Source organism: Apium graveolens, chromosome 11, assembly GCF_009905375.1.
Source record: "Apium graveolens cultivar Ventura chromosome 11, ASM990537v1, whole genome shotgun sequence".
NCBI classification, from domain to species: domain Eukaryota; kingdom Viridiplantae; phylum Streptophyta; class Magnoliopsida; order Apiales; family Apiaceae; genus Apium; species Apium graveolens.
Genome location: NC_133657.1, coordinates 190,284,199 through 190,308,292, shown reverse-complemented (window position 1 = coordinate 190,308,292; position 24,094 = coordinate 190,284,199). Strand labels below are relative to the sequence as shown.

Sequence of the window (24,094 nt, the reverse complement as noted above, 5' to 3'; positions counted from 1 at the left end):
TACCCCAAATAGTGACATTTAGGGTCAACGCACGTATATATTATGATATGTGTATATTAGAGTTAGAACGTGGGTGGATAGATCGAGTTTAAGGTGTTTTCTATTTTCTTACTTTAGACAAAATTCAAAAGCTGTTTTTCACAGTTTTCAAGTTCCCGGTTATAAATTAGAAAACCGTATTTTTCATTTTTCTAATTTTTATTTTAGAAAATATTTAAGATGAACACTTTCATATTTTTTATTCTAGGAAAATTTTTCTAGGAAATTGATGAAGTAAACAGTCCCTTATAATTTTTCTATCATGAGTTATAGAAGTACGTAGTCATATTAAAAAGCATTTATACCGGCCTAAGCATTTGAACTTAAGAGGATCAAGAACATAAATCTTTATGTAGTCAATCGAGGTGCAATATTAGATTCATACTCGGTGCAATAATCAGATGTATATATTAGTTGACAACGAAAGAAATAAAACTAAAGCCAAAGAGCGCAACCAATATTCCAAGCCGACGCAAATGGTTAATATTCTATGCTCAGGCCAAAAAAAAAAACAAATAAGCATATCCTAGATAATGCAATCTGGGGAGTAAAGCTACAAGCTCTAAAGAAAGTCGGTTTGGAATATTGACTGGAAAATTTTACTTGCAAGAAAACCATATGTAAACAAAAAGCAGCTGATCAAGTGGCCAAAAAGTCATGCAACAGAAAAAAGAATGGCTTTTATATAGATATTTCTTGCATCTTGTTCATAGATATAACTAAATACACAACATTCGGAATCGAATTATTAACACTACAGAAAAAATTGAAAGCAATATTATTGTGTTACATTCACCCTAATATCTCCTCAGGGAGCAAAAGCAGAATAACGAACTTCCCGTCTTTCTGATAACCATCTATGGAGAGGTGGATAATATCTCAGGCAGGTACCTGGGGACAGGATGGTCCTCCAGTAAGCCAAATGTACAAAAGCCGGACTCTTATGATACACGGATGAGTTCTTCACATTCCGTGAAAAAAAAGTGAAGTGATATCCGAATGAGAGTACCGAGGAATCTACTACTCGTCTTCCTCTTCAGATGCCTCATCTTCCTCTTCAGAAGCCTCATTAAGCCACTGCCACAAAATTATAAACATATGAGAATGTTACTATGATATCTTAAAATATGTGGAAGCAAAGGATCCTAAAAATTATAAACATATGAGAATGTTGCTGTGATGCAAAGCAAAGGTCCTTGATGCTAAAGCAATATAAACATTGATATGCTTCATCCATGTCCCATGAGTGCCAAATATTGTTTTTCAAAGATAAATTAGCATCTCTTTAATATATGTAACAAGAGGCCTAAATTTTTTTAGTACAAATACAGATAAAAACATGATTACATAAGATCGCAGCAGCAACTGCCACCTAGCGTTCCTTAATTTGTTGCATAAGCTTATGATGAAGGCCCAAAATTTATGAATATAGAATCACAAAGAATAGTTACAACAAGTTACGCAGTTACCCAAGGAGCGAATGATATGAACTACTAGATTCCTAGAAAAACATCGACTACAATATACTCTGATAAGTTTTCCAGCAAAGAAAGATAATCAGGGATTTGTGTTTAAAAAATCCCTAATTACGATGGAAAATTAAAATCCGAAATACTTTTAAATTGTAATAAAGATGCGTTAATGATGGTCTAAATATTTGTTTACCAAACAAATGGTGTAAATATATAACAAATATGAGGAAATGCAACTATACACTTACTCGGATGAAACTTTCACATTTTTTTACAAAAACTTTATCAGATTCTTCTGCTTCTTCTTTCTCAGATGCCCAGTTCAAAATAGCCTCTTCTTGTATAATTTCTTTGTCATACAGAAGATGCAAAATCTGCAGACACAAAAACAGGGGTAACATTTACCTGACGGAATCCTTCTTGTTGTCAGAAGGACTAACTATTTTTCATAGAGGGTTCGAGAAATTTTAGGAAACAATGCACCCTAGAAAAAAAAATGTATCGACAGCTGCACATTTCTGTATCATGAAAGGAAAGAGAGTTATCTTAATATATACCTGTTCGAACAATGGGGCATATTCCTGTCCTGAACCCATGCACATATCTTCAAATTTCATTATTACTTCGATCTGCATCGAGAGAGAAACAGATGCACATTCGGTTAATTTTGACAACATATATCTCATTTTCCATCACATAAAGCAAATTTAAATAAATTCTCGACTAGCTGACTTATTTCTGGAGTTTAATGTTATCATTTAATGAAGCACATCAAGGCCACATTGTATAAAATAAGACCATCTACACATTCTCATAATCCACTATATTTTTACTTTAAATTTCCCCAAATGAAATCTATATTACTCTATACAACTATACAAGACTAACTTTTAACATGGTACTACAGGCAAGTTATATCTGTACAGTACTTCACTGGCTCACTTCCCACTATCATTTAAAAAAGTAATGATTAGAGCATGTCCGAAAACTTCCCTACATGAGTTCCCAAGTTAGATTTTATGGAACTTAGCACAAAATAGTGCTCCAACAGTGTCCTAGTGGTTCCCTAAAATACTAGGGACCCCTAGCCATTCCCTATTTTCCAGGAACACCTAGCCATCCCTTATTTCATAAATATTAATATAATAATCATTTCCCACATTTTCTACCCTTCTTTTCTCTCCAAAACATAGTCAGAGTTTAAATTTATTATTATAATCATAAAATGAAACAAGTATAAGGATTGTTGATGGAGTTGATCAACAAAATAATGTCCCAGGTCACTGGGATCCTTTGTTTTAAAATCCCTCCATCCAATTCATTTATTAACAGTTTCCTTTTTGGATGTCCCATTCATTTCTCAACATTTTCTAAAATAGTATATTATTCTTCTCAACCACTGCATTTCAATATGAATTCCAGTTCTAATGCCCCCTACCCACACTTGAATGGTGAAAAATTAGATGACCAACAGTTTATATATAATGCCAATTTCACACGTTACCTAACCATCAGTATAGTATGTGTCGCACATTCTAGGTCATGAATACACCCTTGTTTTTCAATCTTTGAAAAAAAAATTGCTCCTGGCGAACATGTGAGCTTTAAAGTAGCAATATCACTTGGTGCACAAAATTTATGCTTGTAAGGTTGGGGATACCCAATAACCGGAGGAGGTAAAACACATGTTTTCAATTGGTGTGTGGGGGGGGGGGGTTTACTACCATATCTAAACTGCCAATTTGAAATCCGGAGCGATTTCAAAATGGCAATTTAGAAATGATAGTATCCCCCCCCCCATTCTTACCAATTTAAAATATGCGTGGCTAAATTTTCCTATATCCTTTCATTTTCTCTTTCCATATACAGACATATACACACAAATAGTGGGTTAATATTTTCTTGATCATTGGATTTTTAAGAAATTTAAAGAAGTTGATTGTAACTTGTATTCTTGCGTCTCTTGGTGGGTCAGAATTGTATTCAGGCCATCTCCAACAGTTTTGATCCAAAATCACCAACTGATTCAAACTCTGATCCAAATTTCTGACGAACTTCAACAGCGTGATCCAAATTTTGATCCAAATTACATTTTATATATTATAATACGCAAATATCATATTAAACTCTTTATTCTTAAATTTAATGTTTAAACATGATTAACTATTTATACTATATCTAATAAATCAATTAAATTAAAAATAATTTCTTTTACTACACTTAAAAAATATTAAAATTATAGGCTTAATTAGCTAAAAACATATTCATTTCATTAATTAACATCTAAAATATTATTAACATTAATTAATAAATCACAAATCAATTTTATATCTAATAAACTAAAATGTCAAAAGTAATAAAAGCATTATTTTATTAAAGTAAATTTGGATCAGTGAATAGAGTGGTGATCCAAATTTAGATCAATAGTATTCACTGATCCAAATTTGGATCACCATTTGATCACTGTTGGAGAAGAATTTGGTAAAATCTGTGCCCCAAATCTAGATCTTTGGATCACTGTCGGAGATGCTATGTGATGTAATTGATTTTTATTTATTCTCTTGATGTAATTCATGACAAGAATTGTGGTGTTTGAATTTGACAAGATAATTGATGTGATTGGGTTAGCCATTTTTGGAGCTTCTCGGGTTACTAATTTGGTCATTTATGTATGTTTATTATTTGTTTTTGAGAGGTTTATTCTTCTTTATAAGTATGGTGAAAGAAAAAAGATGTTACGGATATTTAGCAGGCCATGTTTTGAATGTAATTTTCTTAATTTTGATTATGAACAAATGAATTCAAGTGGGATGAGTTCGAATATTGTCACCCAAATACAATTTTGAACGGGGAGAGTTTGGGAAATTTATAGCATGAGGATAGTTCTGTTGGTATGGGTAGGTAGACATCGACCCTTATATTACCATGTTCGCTAACATGGGAGATTTCAAGATGATGTTTGTAACAGGATGCAAAGTCTTCTTTGCTTGGTTCAGGATATTACATATTGAGTGAAATATAGTTCTCTACTAGAAGGTTCAGGATATTACATATATAATATGGTGGTTTATATCTAAGATGACAGAAAAACCCTCACCTACAGACAAATTAACGGAAAGTAATCGGAGCCCCTTATATTACCATGTTCGCTAACATGGGAGATTTCAAGATGATGTTTGTAACAGGATGCAAAGTCTTCTTTGCTTGGTTCAGGATATTACATATTGAGTGAAATATAGTTCTCTACTAGAAGGTTCAGGATATTACATATATAATATGGTGGTTTATATCTAAGATGACAGAAAAACCCTCACCTACAGACAAATTAATGAAAAGTAATCGGAGCCCCTTATATTACCATGTTCGCTAACATGGGAGATTTCAAGATGATGTTTGTAACAGGATGCAAAGTCTTCTTTGCTTGGTTCAGGATATTACATATTGAGTGAAATATAGTTCTCTACTAGAAGGTTCAGGATATTACATATATAATATGGTGGTTTATATCTAAGATGACAGAAAAACCCTCACCTACAGACAAATTAACGGAAAGTAATCGGAGCCCCTTAAGTGTGTAAAAAGAATAGTTTAGCCACGCATATGGTCAGTTTTAACTATTAGCCATTAACGTGCAAAATAGTTAAAGTACAAGCCAATAAAGTACTATTTAGTCAATGTTTTTCTTATACGAAGAAGTATATAAATATTCTCTAGAAAGTTGTGAATGCTGTTTTATCGGTTAAAACTTAAAACTCTAAGTTACGGATTAGATTATAAATCAACAATGTGGTCTGGCTGTGTATGTAACTGTAACCTAGTTGTAGTTACATGAAGCCTTTAACAATTTTGTCCTTCATTCGCTCGTCCCCTCTCACCAACATATTTTTGCTTCTATTTACTTCATTGTGTAAGCAAAGAAAGATTTAACCTCTCGAATTTTAAGCTGATTAATATTTCGTTCTGATGGAAATAACAACAAAAAGTTACCTTCTACAGCTAAAGAACCAAACGAATTCTAGGTACTATATATGCAAGTGACTCCAGCACAAAAAAATGCAAACTAATGGTAAATTTGACTTTGTAAGATGATAATACAATGTAGATTTTACCATATCATAATTTCTATATAAAAGGATAATTAACGATCAAAAGAACTTTACAAGCAAGATACAATCACCAAGTTGGATACATACTTACCTCCTCGTCTAAGGTTAGAAGGTACGACTTTAGAAGCATTTTCCACTTGGCCATAACTTTAGCAACATTTGCAAATAGTTCACCTGCAAAGGTGCATTACATTACAACTGTAAAATTCGTAGGAAGGATTTTATTGCAATTTAACAGAGTGTCTACAATCTAGGTATGGCATGTGAACATACAATACAAGTGGGACCAAACACTTCCCAGTGACACAAACTGAACGAGCTCTCAGAAAACAAAAAACTGAATCAAACCAATCTAATCCCCGTGAGAATATTTTAAAGGATTTACTAAAAGAATAAATAAGGGAAAAGGATAATTAGCATATAACACATTTCTCCGTGGATCCTGAAAAATCAAACATCCAACTGAATGTCTAGGTCTGGATCGAAGTACTGATCTCCCAGTAACAGATGCCTCCAGCACGTATTGCATCAACTTAAATCTTACTGCTCTTTCAATTTTAAATTTGGAAAGCTTTAGACAAATACAATAGCTTTGTATTAATAGACTAATACAATGTGAGATAAACTAATGCACACAATAATATAATTAGTTCAATAGTTAGCTCACATTTATTTCTGCATTTCCTTTGGTAATTTATATAAATTTTCACTTTTAAGTCATGGTATACACATTTACGATTCTAAATACCTTGGTAAAATATTTACCAGTGTCATACACTCAAACCATGTACGTTCCACCCAAATGTTGCGATTGTACAACAAAACAGCATTGGCAAAAAAAGTTGTATAAAAATTCGATGTCGAAGAGAAGTGCCAACAGACATGTTTAAATACATAAACAATAAATAAAAAATATAACAAAAGTTTAGTGAACTCAAGGTTGGGAGTTCTCCCGCATCATTTGCGGGAGGGGCAGATTGTTAATTAATAAACAATCAGTTAACTCTATTAGTATGAGACTTTTGGGATGTGCCGGCCAAAAAAAAATCCATCGGCTCAGCCTAGAGCGGACTATATTATAATATTGTGGAGTAATAGCTTGTTTGCGCCCAACACTCAAGTAATATAACAGAGAGGAGAAGAAACCTATGTTATTAAACAACTTACTAGTTGTAGTATGTTGCATATCAAGTGCCAATTTCATTACAGAATAAAACAAAGCACCAGCACAGTCTAGTGTAGTCATGTTGTATGACAACCTGATGCAATAAAGAATTCAACAAAGCAATTACAAGATACGAAAAGAATCAAATAAAGAAATCGTTAAAAGGATATAAACACAGGCAAAAAAACATCCGAGATATTTATATTATCAGACACAACACAAAAAGCAACTTCCATGAGAAAAAACCTGTGCTGTCAAGATCCAGATACCCATGTACAAAAATTTCTTAAACAACATGATCATTAATAATGGTATTACCCTCATACCTTAGTGAGTTTACTTCTAGAATAATATGATCATTTTTTACGTCTTCCTCAACAGCTCTAAGGAAAGTTGCTTCAACCTACAAAGATAATGTACATAAGAACTTCAGTTTGGACATGTAAACTCGTGAACAATGTTCCTGTAACAACAAACCTCTTTCTCAAAATATGTAGCTTCATCGTTGGCATCTTCCGTATCAGAATCATTAGTCATAGATTCAGGTTCCAACTCCCCTGAAGGTGGTAGAATATTATCTTCGTGAGTCAATAATTCTGGATCACCATTTGCAGCTTGAATAATAGCGGCAAGTTTATCAGCAGGGATTGGAGCCACCGAGTGTCTCCACTCCTCCTCAAGCACCGCTTCATTAATTGACCAGATGAATCCGGCCCCATCCTTACCAACCTGGCAGAGTTATTAATTAAAAAGCAATATACATATAATATATATATATAATATATGCATAACAGCCAACTATATTCCACGAACATTCTATTTACATAAACAGCCGGTCACAGTGGCCCATTGAGAGATTTAACAGAGTGCATATCTTAAGGCGTCTAAAGATACAACATTTAATCCATTTATTAATATATGTGTGTGTAGTTGAGACTTTAGATGCACACTATTGAAAGTGAAACCTAGAAAGTAGTGCAAACATGGCCGATCTTGCAGATAATATCAATAGCAGAAAGTCTACGAGGGCAACAAGAATGTTAAAAACACAAGTGATAAAACTATGCGACAATAATTAAATTATTTTAAGTTAACATACAAATATGATTAAAGACTGCAGAGATAGAGCTTGTATGGGAGACTCAAGCTATACATGAAATAATAACCCATATATTAAATATACAATAAATGGATTCCTGTAAAATATTTAAAAAGCTCATATCTTAAACCGCCTATAAAACATAATATTGATAAATAACATAATCTCAATTAATATAATTTAACAAGTAGAGTTACAATATATTAAAACTTTATATAAACAGTATTATAAGTATACATAATATATACATATATGTGTGTGTATATACATACATATATATATATATATTTATGCGTATTTAAACTTTTGTATATTAGGCTCTGTTATAGAAATCGGCCGATTTTTCAAAAATCGCTCAAAAATCGGTCAAAAATATTTGTTTGATTTGACCGATTTCTGATAAATCGCCGATAAATCATCCGATTTTTTAAAAGCCGTCCGATAAATCGCAAATAGATACCTCAACCGAATAATTCCGATTTATAAAATCTGTAACACTGATACTAGGTGATTCAGCTATTGAAAAATATTAATCTTAGAAGATTAAGTGAAAAGAAATAGTAACTACAAGTCATATTGAAAATAATTGTACACATCACAAACAAATTAACATGCCTTGCGAATCTTGTAACATAAAAATTTCAATAGCCAATAACAATTAACAAATCAAATAAAACAGAGCAAACTTACTTAAGTAATCTTGTAAAAATATTGTTTCAAACAAAAGGCTTCTAGGATATCCAATTACGATAAATTAATTACTCCCTCCGTCCCACAATTGTAGTCTCTTTTGAGAAAAAAAAATTCCATATTACATTTCCACTTTTAAATTCCAATGCAAATTTATTGACATTTTTCCAAAATTGCCCTTCTTGAAATTTGAATAATAATTATTGATGGATGAATAGAGTCTACATTCATGCATTTATGAAGGGTATAAATGAAATTGTATCATTAAATTAATGTTTTCTTAATAAGCGTAAAAAGTTGAAAAGAGACTAGTATTGTGGGATGGAAGGAGTAGTAGACATAATAATAGAGGTCTTGTAAATAACTGGTAACATAAATAAGCTTCACAGAACTAATTTAGTGATTAACAATTCTAAAAATTAGTAAGAAGCTAATATGCTATGCAGTTAACGATAGTGATCTGAAATTTCGAGTAGGTACTAAGTATTTAAGAAAAAAATTACTTATTGCCAAAACTGAAGGTTCAGTCAGCCTTAATATAACACAAACGCTGAGAGTAATAATTAAAACGATTTCAGTTGTCTAGATGAAAATATGAACATAATTGAAGTGCTGACTGCTGGTAGAACAAAAAGCGACTCCTGTCCAAATAAATGAAAGCATCACCAGATACAAAGTCCTTATTTGTTAAATACGCACATCCAACAACAGATATCAGGCTACAATTTCTTGCCTCCTAGAGTCCCAGTAAACACCGGCAACAATTAATAATCATTTTAGCATAAATGCTCACATTTTGCTTTGTGTTTTCCAGTGCTCATTCAGTATATGGTTGATTTAATTTTGAACTATTTATACACTTGTGCATTTGCTAGAGCTCTAGGTCTTTACTACAATGTAAATTGTACAAATTTAATTAATGCATGTCTAATGTTCTGCATTTAGCTCTATATGTCCTTCCGCCGTCAATATAGTTATGTGGGACTCTTTTAAAAGTAAGAACTATGAACATATACTATTGAATAGCAAGACCTTACTAGGGATGTAACCAAGAAATTAACACAGAAGGAGGTTTGGCTAGTGCCACAGAATGTACGTATAGATTAAGTGACTAACCTCCGATGTAGCACAAACTTCCAGCTCAGATAAATCATTTGTGATTGCGCCGTTAGCCATTGCTGCCCACCAGAAATTTCAAATTATTTATCACTACAGAAGCTATGAGCTACACTGTTTAAATCATCCAGTTCCCCAATAATTCAATAAATATATGTTTATCCTTAAAAAGTCACATTGTTTGACACTGAGCAGCTACATTGTTTAATTTAACAAATTTTCCAATGAATCATTATTATATGGTTTATCCTTTAGAAGTCAAATTGTTTGACAGTGCACCATGCCAATGCAGTGACAAATTTCAAAAAAGAGAAAGAAATTGTACAGCAGAAAACCACATACAAGAACATAATAGAATATAAAGATGATTCAGGAAGCATAGATATAAATGAAACGGCTAGAGAGATTTTAGAATTTTTGTAAAAAAAATATAAGTCTTTATCATGCCTTGGCATGATTGTTTGATCAAAGTTCTACAATGTTGCTCATCTTTGTAGATACAACATCAATCATTATTTTTTAAGTGGGGGGAACTTATTCTTCCTGGATATCATACGAGGAAGTCAGGGTTCTGAGACCAATGCTAGTATGGGACTACTACAAAATTTTGAACAGGAAAGTTGATGGTGATCTTCAGTTTGGTTCACAGGATTACTGCTACTTCATTTAACTCTTCCCTTTACTCGGTTTACTCGGTAAAACTGTATCGGGGAGTCTAGTAACACTTCCCATTTGTTTAAAAGTCCAAACCCCGAAACTTTATCTCACCCCTTTAAGCTTAAAGAATAATTATGCATGTCTCGTCATTGTTGTCATAACTCGTAATCTATATCTATAAGTGAAGTGATAGTCGGGATGAAGTGTAACTTGAAGAAACAGTCATATATTTCATTCCCACTGCTATCACCCATGCTTTGCATATGTAAGAAAAAGGGAAATTTGCGTAAGTGAAAGGACACATGAATGCATAAAAACTAACGTGAATTATCTGCTACCCCACTGCTATCATCTGCATATTCCAGCTCCTCGTCACTGTCTTGGTTGATCGGTTGCCTTAATAGAGACACTTTTGAGTAAGCAGGAACAACAAACTGCTCCCCAATAACAACCTGCATTGGGACATCCAATTGGATTAATAAATCTAAACTGACAGTGGATATGAAATATAATTGATGAATCCAAACTAGGTTGGTCTAAGATTTGGATATAGAACTCCGTCTAATTCCTAAAAATAGAATGGATGTTAGAGGATTAAGCACATTTATAGAAAAGTAATGGCCTTGACCTAGATACGCAATGAAAGAATACAAAAAAAATGATAAAATTATCTTTACATGAGTATGCAAAATCTAATATTTCAAGACAAAACGATAAACATAACTTTCAAGGCACATCAGCGACTTTGGCTCTAAATTGACCCCAATATGCTAAAAGCTTATACAAGCCATCAAGTATCTGTCAAAACAGACAGCTATATAATGGTTTGAGTTCTCACCATCAAGAGTAGCCAACTCCACAAATGTATACAACTAGTCAACTTATTTTTCACAACCTGAAACCGCCTATCTTAGAATGAAGCTACCGGATACAAAGCATTTGAAGCTGCTTCTTACCATTTAGCATGTGCAAAGGGTATTTTCATTTTTCACATATTTACAATTCAACCAAATGTCACAAAAAACCAAAAAAAAAGGTTTCATTGGAAGAAAGAAGAAAGGTTGGAATAACATCTTCAGATACCTTAAAAGACAGAACAACACCAGGCTCCAAAACTGCACCAGCCTTCAATATCACCCCATCACATACTATTGCATGCTTTAGCCTGCAGCCATCTTCGACTATAACATTATGCCATATGTAGCAACCCTCTATGGTAACATTAGATCCAATACTACAACCTTCCCCAACAACTGAATTAGAGATTGCAGTTTTATTCCCAATAGTAGTGCCATTTCCAATTACGGTACAAGGACCAATCTGTGCAGAACGTGATTGTCCTATCTCTGAAAAAAAAGAAATTTTCAAATCGTCAAAAATCATCTCAGACTTGCAGATAATACCACCTATTGCTCCTTCATAAAATACAAAGATGTCATCGACTGAATAAGGTCAGTCTTGGAAATTAGTTTAGCACTGTATCTCAATAAGCAGAGGAAGCTATTAAAGCCTCGTAAGCATCATATATAGATTGGGAAAAAGATCTCATTACCATCTTAGTATTATTTATTCCAACTACCCTAAGATACAAGATCAAATTTACCGTGTAAATTCTGATATTAAACTCACATTTTTTTCCTCTATACAATTGCAAGTGCCCCCAAACTATTTACTGGAACATAATCTTTCCTATGACGTTATATTTTGGTATGAAGGGAGTAGTCCACAAGGTCTGCAAGTGAAGAAAATATGACTATCTATTTATAATTAGTCTGATTTTGTGTGAACCATGCGAGCTAATAGTGTTCTGCACTTTTTTTGTATAGTTCCGCAAATTTTAGAGTCTGCAATTTTTATTCTGTGGAACCATCGGTTGGTCATTACAATTTTCGTATTTCTCATTTGAACTAAAACCTTGGATTTAATAGTTTTTAGTATACTTTACAGCGGAATTGGTACAAGTATAGCTTTTTATATTTGTCAAGGCTGATATCATTTTTTAAGACTACGGGCAGTAGACCTTTCGTAATATATTCAGTCTGCTATCCTCTGATTATGGAATCCTATATGTATCTTTTAAAGATCTTACTTCTTTTACATCCTGTAAAACTGATTATTTCGTTCAATTGACAAAAAACATTATCCGTGATAATACAATAAAAAAAGCTGAAGAAAGCTTCTGGGATATATTGTTGCCACTTACCACAAGTAAACCAACTTCCTTTTGTGGGTGGTACACAATGCCTCACATCGCCAGGTGCTCCTCAGGGTCGATGCAATATTAAACTTGTAGATACGACATATAATATCCATGTACAAGGTCAGTGATTCAGTCTACTAGTCCTTTAATTGTGGTATCCTATATGTATTCTTAGGAGATCTTATTGATTTTCCATTAGCGTGCAAAACTATTAACCATCACCCAAACATTCTGTGCACTGAGAAAGACTTCCTAAAGCCTTGTTTAACTTTAGCAATCAAATATACTACATAATTAATTCCTTCCAACAGCGAAAGGATGTCTAGAGGTACATACATTTATCGTAAGTTTCCATCATTACAATTATGCTAAAGAGAACTAATGCTTAAGCCTATTACGGGAAAGAGTTCGAAAAAACATTTAAGTGGTATCAAACTCGTAAAAGTCTACTCCCTCGGAGAAAGAAACTCGGGTATAATCCCTTAGCTGCATATGCCTTATGGTGCACATATTAGGTAAAATCATTTGAAAATATTTCAAAAAAAAAGAGTTAAAAAAGACGATGACTGCATTTATCCTAGCATCCTGCAGAATACACTGTAATCCAGAGACCTCGCCCTCAACATTATCTAAAAATTTTCATATACCTTATGCATAGGCAGCATAGCATTTCAGAAGTCTATTTTACGAATTAAATGTTCAGAAACACATGCCTTGCATCAGAAACAACCTTTCCCTAGTCTGAATTATCAACGTCAAATGTGTAATTACTATATAATGCCTCTTCAATCTAATAGAACAGGGAAATATCATCACAAACCTCTCCGGGACAAGATACAGATAGGAATATGGTACAAAACAATCTTAATATGTTTGTCAAAATCATGCTTTTACAATAAAAAGAGCAAAACAAGTACTGTTCATAAATAGCTAGAAGATGATATTGTCTTGCGATAGTTATAATTTTCAAGGAGCTAATTGATCATTACCAGATGCCCGGTACATGCCCTGTCTCTCAAGTTTTGTTGCAGAATTTTTGAAAAACTGAACATCTGGCACCAAGGGATACGTCCACCTCTGAATTATGTCCTTGCTAATGGCATCATAGCTTCGATAATTATCAATTCTAGCAGCATAGCTTGAACGGATTTCATAGGTAAAAATTTTGTAACCCATAATCTGAAAGAAGAAATTTATCCGGAAAATCAAATTAATAGTAAAGCGTCGGTGGCAGATTACACGTGCAACAAGTAAGATATATCTTTTTACATGCTTCTAAGATTTTAAATTTCTTTGTTTAACATAATTAAAATTGTTCTCTTTAATTGCCACATCAACTTTTAATAAATTTAAGAAAGGAACTAAAATATCAAATCAAAGAACAAATCGTTCAAAATTTCACAAAACACTTTAATATTAAAATTTACCCGCTAACTCGTTATATTTAGAGATATCAAGACTATACTAACGCCTCTGAGTTATAATTCATCCATGTGGTTTTCTTTCTAAAGTGTATTAAATTTTAATGCATCTATAAACAACACAGCTCTCTAGAACAATAATTTTCATTGAAATTTTAGTAGATGCATATGGAATTTGCTATAGATATAATTCATTAAACTCGTGTGTTTTTCCACCTACAGCAAATTAAGTTAAAAAAACATCCCGCTGATCCAGTAATTACCCTATGAAATCCAATCAAATATGTTTGGTTATTAGTATATTATGCAAGTCTAAAATAGAAAAGTGTCCCTGTGTCTCCAAATTTCAGAAATTGCAAGTCCAACATTTGGAAATGGATGTGTCAGACATTCCGTACCCGAGTCTAAATAACATAGGTAACAATGACAAAAAAAACTATTTCAATTACTTTGTGAAAAGTAAGATCTATATAAAAACAGTAATTAGATTAATATATGTATGCGTGGGCATGTGCATGCACATAAACAATGTTAAATTATGAATCTTGCTGGAAAATTAGATAAAGCCACGTACTAATAACCTACTTCTAAGTCACTTAAACGAAGTAGGGTGGAAAAAATGAAATATATCAGAAATAGAGACAGATGAGTAGTCAATATTAAAGAGATAAAATTCCAAGTTAAGACAAAGTTAGCAAGGCCAGCATTGTGATGGAAGATTAACTATAGATTTTCTTATATATATATATATATATATATAGAACAAAGTTCAGTGGAGACTATAAGTTTTTTGGAGACTTGGAGACCAGATCTGGATCATCCATCTTAATATGATTCAATGGTCATGATAATTTATATAGACAGTTTTTATGCATGTAAAAGGTTTTTTATGTATGCACGTAACAAACTTCTATACGTACAGTTATCATCAAACGTGAATATATAAGAAGGTTATCATGATTTAGCATTTATCAAAACTTTGCAATTACTTATGACATTTACCTCTAAATACAAAATTTTACTAAATTGAAGAAAGTATTTTTCATCTAAATCTCTAGTATGCCTAACAAAAAAAATGTAAGTCTCTATTATTATGTCTTAATATTGTTGTGGGTGCTAGGGTTCTATGCATAACACTGTGTCCTGTAAGTGCAAAATGTTATCATTTATTTTTTAATAAAGTTGTGCAAGTATAATAAAAAAAATTGCATACACAAGTCAATGTCCTGCAAGCTGTGCAAGTCAATTTTTTTTATTTTGTAAAATAACAACATACATTTTGATTTACAAGAATTTATGTATTTTTTAACCATCACAACATAATTTCTATTTTGTATAGAAGTATAACATAATTTTTTTAAAAAGAATAATGGTTGTGTAAAAATAATTTTCATAAAAGAACATACGCTCTATATTTTTTTTTTAAAAGAGTTGTTCTGCAAATATACAATTATGTTATACACAAAAGATTATTATGTTATGCAAGAAAAGAAGCCTATAAAATATAAAGTTATATATTATCACTAAAAATTACTAAATTCTTTCTTTGGAAGAAAAAAAGAATTACTCATTTAATGTCTCATGTTAAGAAAAATTATAATTTAAAGTTCTACACCCTGATTTTGTTTTTTTTCACTAGGATCTTTGCATTTGATTTGTTTTTCAAATTTTTGTAGTTGCAGAATAATTTCTTTTCATTTATTCACAATAAAATATTTTTTTTAGTTGCACAATAATTTCTTTTCATCTTTTTCACAATAAAATAATAATGGTTACGTATTTGAATGTTTTGCTGTTAGTATTGATCATCTGTTAGGCTACACGAGGCTAATGTAGGTAGTTATGCTTATAGTTATTCTTATTTACATCATATTGTTATTTACTTTTCTTATTATGTACGTTACACGATATAATGATCTAAGGTTGGTAAAATAGGTCTCACGGTCTCCAATTTATCACGGTCTCCACAGATCCCAACTCATATATATATATATATATCAAAGACCCTTTCTAAATTTTGGACACGTCAAATTCATTATTTCTAATTTTAAGATAATCCCATCAAGTCTAAGAGAGACTTCCAACTTTAAAATACAAGGAGCTATGCACACACACAAACACACAAACAAGTGCGCATATATACATATATGTTGTCATACGTAACTAGATGCCATTTTACTGCAAGAGAAGGTTTGGTGAACTAAACTGACAGAAGTATAGTGTAATGTACATACATCATCTTGAAGCAATCCTTTGAGAAAATGACGGCGTATATGCTGATAGTCAAAATTGTCATTGAAAAGAATGAGGACTTCTGGACTGCAGATGTCTATATAGCAATCCTGCAGAAAAAGAGTAATAACAATAAAGACTTCACTAAGAATAATGATTCAGAGTGATAGGATACCAACTAATATAGATATATTGTCTCTATTACTAGAGAGAAACTACTTAAATAAATGTAGCTATCACAGACTAGGACAGATACATGAAAGCAGCTCAACAATTATAAACAATAACGCAAATTCAGCATCGACAGATAACTTTTTCGTTCCCAGCATCATAACTACAAAGAAAAGGATAATTAGACCCCCAACTCCATATAATATGAAAACTATGCTACAAAAAGGCCGGGTCTTTAGACTTTGCATAGTATTTTAACCAGACTAAACCTCATTTCTTGTCGAGTTGCTGCAAACACAATCAGCATAATTTAATCTGAGCATAATCGGGAAACAATTGAGAATTTTAAACATATCTATCATGAGTAGTAGTATATTAGCAACACAAATATTTGCATTTGAGTAGACTAATCAGTCTACTCGCACAGAAAGCAAGTACAAAAGTGGCATTCGCTTTCATGCAAAAGTCCCATATACTATTTATACGTAACAGGTATATTAAAAAGAAAACATCTGATTAGTCAAAAAAAGAAGAGGAAAACATCAGCCTATTAAGACATATATAATTTTATCTTTGGGAGACATGCATCTCTATGTTTATTGAGCCAAAATTAATTAAGCAGGCTCAGATTCAGAATGCTGAGGCTCCATGCAGAGTAGGTTAGGGGATGAGATATTACCGCACGACATTCAATTAATGTCATAGGTCCACTTGTGCATACCAAGACAAGTTGAACCTTCCACGACCACAAAGCAAGAATAGTTATATAAAGACTAAACCTTGTTCGCCCACTCACATTTCATTCCCACATTACCAACAGTGAAAAAACAGATACCATGGACAAGCACAAACATCATGATGAAAGAATTCTGTTAACCCAGTCAAACAAAAATGACATGGAAAATTTTGAAAGAGAAAAAATAACCTGTTTATCATTGTAAAGAGAAATCGAAGCATTCTCGGAGAGCATTGCTTTGTCAAGGGATATTCCTTTGAGATGCTCTGCCTTATCTTCATAATATAAGAGCTGCTTTGTATCAGGATCACTCGCCATGATTAGCTCATCAGTTCCCAGTCTAGATTGGTGTGTAACTGGAGAAGGCTTTGACTGTTTTACAACCATTGTCATCACTGCATTGCTATCCTTTCTCCGTCTCTCCTTATGTTCTTGAAGTGCCTCAGTAAGCGACATGTTGCTTACTGTGTCTCCACTGATAAGAATGAAATCTCCGCGTATCTTCAAAGGTAAATGAAATCATCATTTTTTAATACCTGGCTAGAGAGGTTTAACTTAAAAAAAAAGGATGCTGATCGGAAGTTTATTGTTAAGTATAAAATGTTCAAGAAAGCACTAGGTGGCAGTGGCACAATTACATTTGAAGTAGAGACAAGATATGTTATTCGAACTCGGCTAGAAGTTTCTGACATGGACACGTGTCCAAGTGTTGGACTCGGCAACAATTTTGAAAAATATACATGTTTTTGGCCTAAAATAAGTGTCCGAGTCCGGGTGTCCGAGTCCGGGTGTCGAGTGTCCAACACAGGTACTCGAAGGTAAAATGAAGAGTCCGAGTAACATAGGAGACAAGTGAAAACTATCCTCAAGAGGGTCTGACTTGCTCTTTCTCTTTTAATAAATTCAATATTTTAAAGTAAATTATCAACAGAACATTTAACAAATTACTAGTAAGACTAAGACTAAAATACTATCCTACATATTATAAAGTCATTATCTGTATCAAACATCAACTGAAGTATGTAAAATTCATGATAAAGTTTATTATGTATGTGTATAAAAATTTGAAGTGAAAAGCCAAGGGGCTCTTTCATATTATAGGTCTGCTAAACTATTCCAAATCCTAGACTCGGCCATTTCATTTATACTTCACTTCCATATTATTCTTCTTAAAAAAATCCTACATTATTTTGAAATATTATTCTCATCATCCAACAGATAAGAATCACTAAAATGTCTAATATAAATATTAAATAAGTAATGCAAATACATCTAGTTTATTAAAGTTTCCTATGAAAAATTAAGGTAAAATTTCAGCATAAAAGCTTATACAATAAGACTGTAATGAAAGCAAAAATTACTTCCTGGTTATTTAATTTTTGTTATCCGTTAACTATACTATGCTCCTTCTCTTTTTAGCTTCAGATAGGTTCACAAGGACCATAAAAGGTAAGAGTAGAATCAAGTAAATTTACAAGGAATGAAGGAAATAATTACAAAAGAATAGCTGGGAAAAAAAAGACTTAAAAGGATATAATTACAAAAGAATAAGCTTATAAAAAAAACCACAAGTAGAGATACCGAATAAAAACTTACCACATTTTTTTCGTATATCAACCGCAAAGCATCTCCTGCACTGACACAATTGTGTGATTCTATTGTTGAGACCTTAAAATTTGGTTGGGAAAGCCACTTAGTCGTCTCCAAATATTCAGTAACTTGTTTTACATGAGCACAGCAGAAAACAAAAACTTCTTCAACTCCAGCAGATTCAAGCCAAGCCAGAGTGTAATCTATCATAGGAACATTGACTATAGGTAACAGCACCTTCAATAGCAATAACAGGCATCACAAAACAAAAACTTTTAGCATCAATAAAATACATGAGCAACCAAACAATAATTCAATTACTGTCAATTCACATCATATAAACCCATAGCTACAACAAAAAACATCCAAACATAATTCATTAAGGATAAAAAGAATAACATAGAATTATAATCCTGAATTCCATACTTTTTATTAGTATTGGAAAGAATTTAAAGGTGCACTGAACTATATTTTATTTAGGCATTTATTCTTTAATTTACTATAACAAAACATATTGCTAGCACTGATAATTTAATATGCAAAATAATATTTAGGCCAATATCTTGATGCCTAAATATCACAATTTTCACTTTTCAGATTACTTGGATACCAAGTATTGCTTATACTTTGGAGGAGGGTTGCCATTCATGCTCAGCCATTTTTAAAACATAAAACTTGCAATGAGTTGCTGATAAGTATTTACCAAATCGAACTGAAGAGTTAGTGCTTTCAACTATAGAGGTCTTGAATGTACTTGGAAGACATCAAAAATTTTCTTATCCCGTCTAATAAAACCTTAGCACCCTCCCTTCTTGCTTTAGTTACACAAAAAAAGATAACACTGTATTTCAAAAACAGCTGCAAACTGGGGAGGAGAATGAGTAGAAGGTAAGTGATGCTTGTGAGTAATATGAGGAAACAACTGATCTGGATCATATATAATTAAACCATATATAGAGACCCCGAGGAGGATAAGAAGACAACTGTAATATTATACACATACACCATTTCCATTTTCTACCCAGTCAGGTTAAATTTAATAATTGAAGACATATTTTGAAGAAAATAGCTGATTACCCTTTGTTTCAAGAGCAAGCCTTTGTAGAAAAAATATAATAAATTGCCGGCTGATTCAAACAGAATCATGGATGCCACACATTATTCATGCATAGCTCCAGTTTAACCCGACTTTAAAAGATAGAATCAAATGAATCATGATTTTTTTAGGACAACTGGACAAGGGGAACTACAGGTTATATATATATCAACCCAATATAGTTGTCTTTCCATATACATATATGAACATCCCAAGCTTTATTTCAGACCACACGTTCTCTGGCAAATTTTAAGAACGTGTTTCTCCCCACACATATACGCACAAAAAAAACATCACCTAGCTGTTTCCTTAAACACAAAGATAATGCTAATATTGATAATTTTATTGACCACACTACTGAGAACGAGCAACATAGGAAAATTAACAGGATAAGTTTAAAGTCTGGTTAATTTTAAGACATCACCTAATTTAAACCAAAAAGAATACTCTGTAGTAGCTTATTTCCCAATCAACATGCCTAGATTATACTCCATGGTAGCTTATTCCCGATTAACAAAAATTATACTCCATGACAGCTTGTTCCGAATTAACATACTTAAATTATACTCTGTAGTAGCTTCTTCCTAATTTGGGTATCTAAAATAATATTGTGTGGTACCTTATTCCAATCAACATACCTAGTTTATAATCCATAGTAGCTTGTTGCCAGTTAACACTTAAACTAACTTAAAACTCGTGCGATGCACGGACTGAACAGATTTTTTTAATATTATATAATTTTTAAAAAAAATACTTGAATTCAATTCTTAATTTTGTTCATTTAAAACTTTATATAATATGATATCATGATAATTATATAAGTAAACATATATGTTCATAACTTTTTAGAACATTTAAACTTATTTAAAGTGATAGCATTGGTAAGGGGGAAATATTATTATAATGAAATTATTATTTTATTGAGAGTAAAAATATAATGTCTCCATTATGTTGGTACCTTAAAAAATATTATTTTAGCATGTTGATTACTTAATCAATTAACTATAACTTTATAAAAAAAATATTTGAAAAAGACAATATTACTGATCGAACGATATAGTTTTATTGATAATTTTATGTGTATTTTTAAAAAAATAATATTTATGTTTTAATTAAAATTTGTTTTTTTAGTTCACATCAATAGGATACGAATTATATGTAGTCTAATATTAATTCGATTTATCTCGGATCAGTGGTTTACATTATTTTATTTTAGCCTGATGCCCAATACACCGACCAAATCAAACAAATTATTTTTAGTTTAATTTTAATTTTTTTAAAGTCTGGATCAATAAGTTAATTTTGTTTTAGACTGAATAATTAGTATATATAATTTTGTTTCTGTTGGTCGAATTGTATTTTTATTTTAGTTTTGTGTTAGTCTGAATCAATTGTACAATGTATTTTTTTATCCTAGATAAATAAAATATATTATTTTGTTTATCCTAGTTCATTAGTATAATATTTTAGGAAAATTGATAGTATTATTATTTTATCTTAGCCCGAGTCACATTATATCAACGAAATCTTAATAATTATATTTAGTTTGTTTAAATTTAATTTAGCCCGATGTAACAAATTAAAATAATATAGAACTCGATATGAATTAAAATTTAAATCGGTAGAAGAAGTTAAATTTAATATAAATTGTAATGATATAGAGTTCGATATAAAATAGAATTAAAATTGGTAAGACAGCGGAGGAAGTTGACTTCAATATCAATTATAATTATAATTGTTGGACCCAATAATTAGAATTAAAATAATTAAGTAAGGTAATTAAGTAATTTCAGCAAGTACCGACCGACTACCAAACTTTTAATGTTTCGTCTATTATAATATAATATAGATATAATCCACAGACCTAGACCTTATTTAGAAAGACATAATGAGGAAGGCCTAGTCAAAACTGCGGAAAGTGTTAAATGCATGTTATATTTATTTATAAATTATTATAATATATATAATATTATATATTATATATAATAAATAGTAGGATCGGATTCTTAACGGATCGGATCGGCCTAATTTCATATTCGTTAGTTATCGGATTGGATCGTTATCAGATCGGATTTTTTCCGGATCGGATTTTTTCCGGATCGGATTTTTTTCTTAATGATTCATATCCGCTAATTAGCCTTCGGATCTGATCGGACCAGATTTCCGATTCATTGATAGTCCTAGCCCTGACAACAATAATTCGACAAAAAAATATTGATGCGTATATATATGGTATTTTTATATCTCCTTGTATAATCCTCAAAAGAAACATAATCGATCGAAAAATTTGAACAAAAAAGGAATAAACCGAGAGAAACAAACTCAAATAACTATGCCGCAAAACAAAACAAAGAGGGGTCAATTCCATAGCAAGCCTAAAGAGTATGTAACATGTTACCAAATATACCAAAATATACATCTTAATTACATGAAAAAATAATTGGTACGAATTATCAAACACGCCAAGTATACGATATAATTATGCTGAATGAAAAAAATGTCTAAAGATACATTTTCTCAATGAGAAAAAGTATATCAGTCGCTAAGATCCGCGCTGGTCGTAATAGATCGACTTTCATGCACCAGCGTGAAAGTTTCATTTCAGAGAATGAAGATGTACTATGATATTTTCAATTTTGTCGCCTGCTTTGATGGCTGTACGTGCTAAAAATTCATTTATGTATTATGTCTAATTTTGTATCCGGAATTTAATTCTTTAAAATTAATTGTGCAAATATTCAAGTAACTATCTTTTTTTTTGCGAAATTCAAGTAACTATCTTTAAAGTTAAATAAAATATTCATTTAGCACACTTACATATTATGTGTATGATAAAAAACACATGTGAGTGACATTATGGTGTAGTGGTATGAGGTTGTATATGTGAATGAAATATCTCGAGTTTGATTCCCACAAAGCACACTTTTTATATAAAAATTAAAAACAGAGGTAGTTTAGTCTTTTCAATGAGACTTTTTAATCTCACTAATTATCCCCTTGTTCTCTTATTATATATATAGAAGAGATTATAGTCCGTGGTAGCTTATTCTGAATATATGTATCTAAATTTTACTCCGTGGCAGTGTTACAGATTTCGGAAATCGGAATTATTCGATTGAGGTACTGATTTACGATTTATCGGACGATTTTTAAAAAATCGGATGATTTATCGGCGATTTATCGGAAATCGGTCAAATCGGATCAATATTTTTGACCGATTTTTGACCGATTTATCGGAGATTTTTGAAAAATCGGCCGATTTCTATAACAGAGCTCCGTGGTAGCTAATTACAATTAAAATAGCTAGATTATACTCCATACTAGCTTTTTGCCAATTAACATACTTATATAATACTTTGTAGAGCCTGTTCCGAATTAAAATCCCTAAACTATTCTCCGTATTTGCTTGTTCCGAATTAGCAAACTAAATTACCAATCAATTGCCTCGAAAAACAATCATATCCTACAAAAGCACACGGTGTCATGTGCAGAACAAATATCATACAGAGAGAGGGAGAGAGAGAGATACTGAGAGGGAGGGAGAGAGGGAGAGAGGGGGGAGAGGGGGAGAGAGAGAGAGAGAGAGAGTTACTTTGGGGCGTTCGAGAGTGATAGGGCGAAACTTTTGGGCGAAACTGTCGGCTAATAAGATAGCTTGTAATGGATCTCGAGCAAGATCCTCCTCTGCTTCATCTCTATGTCCTCCCTTCTTTGCAACCATTTTTCCCTCTCTCTATCCTCTCTCCTCTCTCTCTCTCTCCCTGTACAGTTCTGAATGAATGTGTTTGGGTATTTGACGGAACCACTAAAACCCTCCTGTAATAAAAAGTGCGAGGGACCGAGGGAGGATTGGACTTAAATCCAGTTCTTTTAATATTTAAATGAATTTTTAATTTAATTTATTATGTATTATAATAATTTTAATATATTTATATAAATTACTAAATATATAATATTTATAGATTACAATAAAAAAATAAAATATATTATAATAACTTTAATATATACATATAAATTACTAAATATGTAATATTTATAGATTTATAATAAAAATAATAAAAAAAATCTGGAAGAAGTTGTTTTGTAATTTGTTAGAATTAGTGCCCGTTTGAGAAATCTTAAAATAAGTAACTTATGACTTAAAATGATTAAGTGCGAAATAAGTGATAAATTGATAAATACTTATAAGTTCTATAAGTGTTTGGATAAATTTACTTATAAGTCATAATTTTTTTTACTTAAATGAATTAAAACAAATAATTATTAAATATAATTATCTTATTTCATTAATCTTAAATTAGAAA

General features: G+C 31.8%; 1 protein-coding gene across 1 annotated transcript; it reads right to left on the bottom strand.

The window, feature by feature from the left end:
• Positions 1-697: 697 nt before the first annotated feature.
• Positions 698-23,616, bottom strand: LOC141697203 (uncharacterized). The gene is made up of 15 exons (XM_074501483.1): positions 23,383-23,616; positions 18,701-18,931; positions 17,294-17,605; positions 16,200-16,307; positions 13,534-13,723; positions 11,428-11,690; positions 10,667-10,796; positions 9,688-9,749; positions 7,260-7,511; positions 7,109-7,185; positions 6,785-6,876; positions 5,709-5,791; positions 2,069-2,140; positions 1,760-1,885; positions 698-1,116 (listed from the first exon to the last, which is right to left on the bottom strand). The coding sequence occupies exons 1-15, from the start codon at positions 23,509-23,511 to the stop codon at positions 1,060-1,062; spliced, it is 2,184 nt and encodes a 727-aa protein (XP_074357584.1). The 5' UTR covers positions 23,512-23,616; the 3' UTR covers positions 698-1,059.
• Between the last annotated feature and the right edge of the window lie 478 nt (positions 23,617-24,094).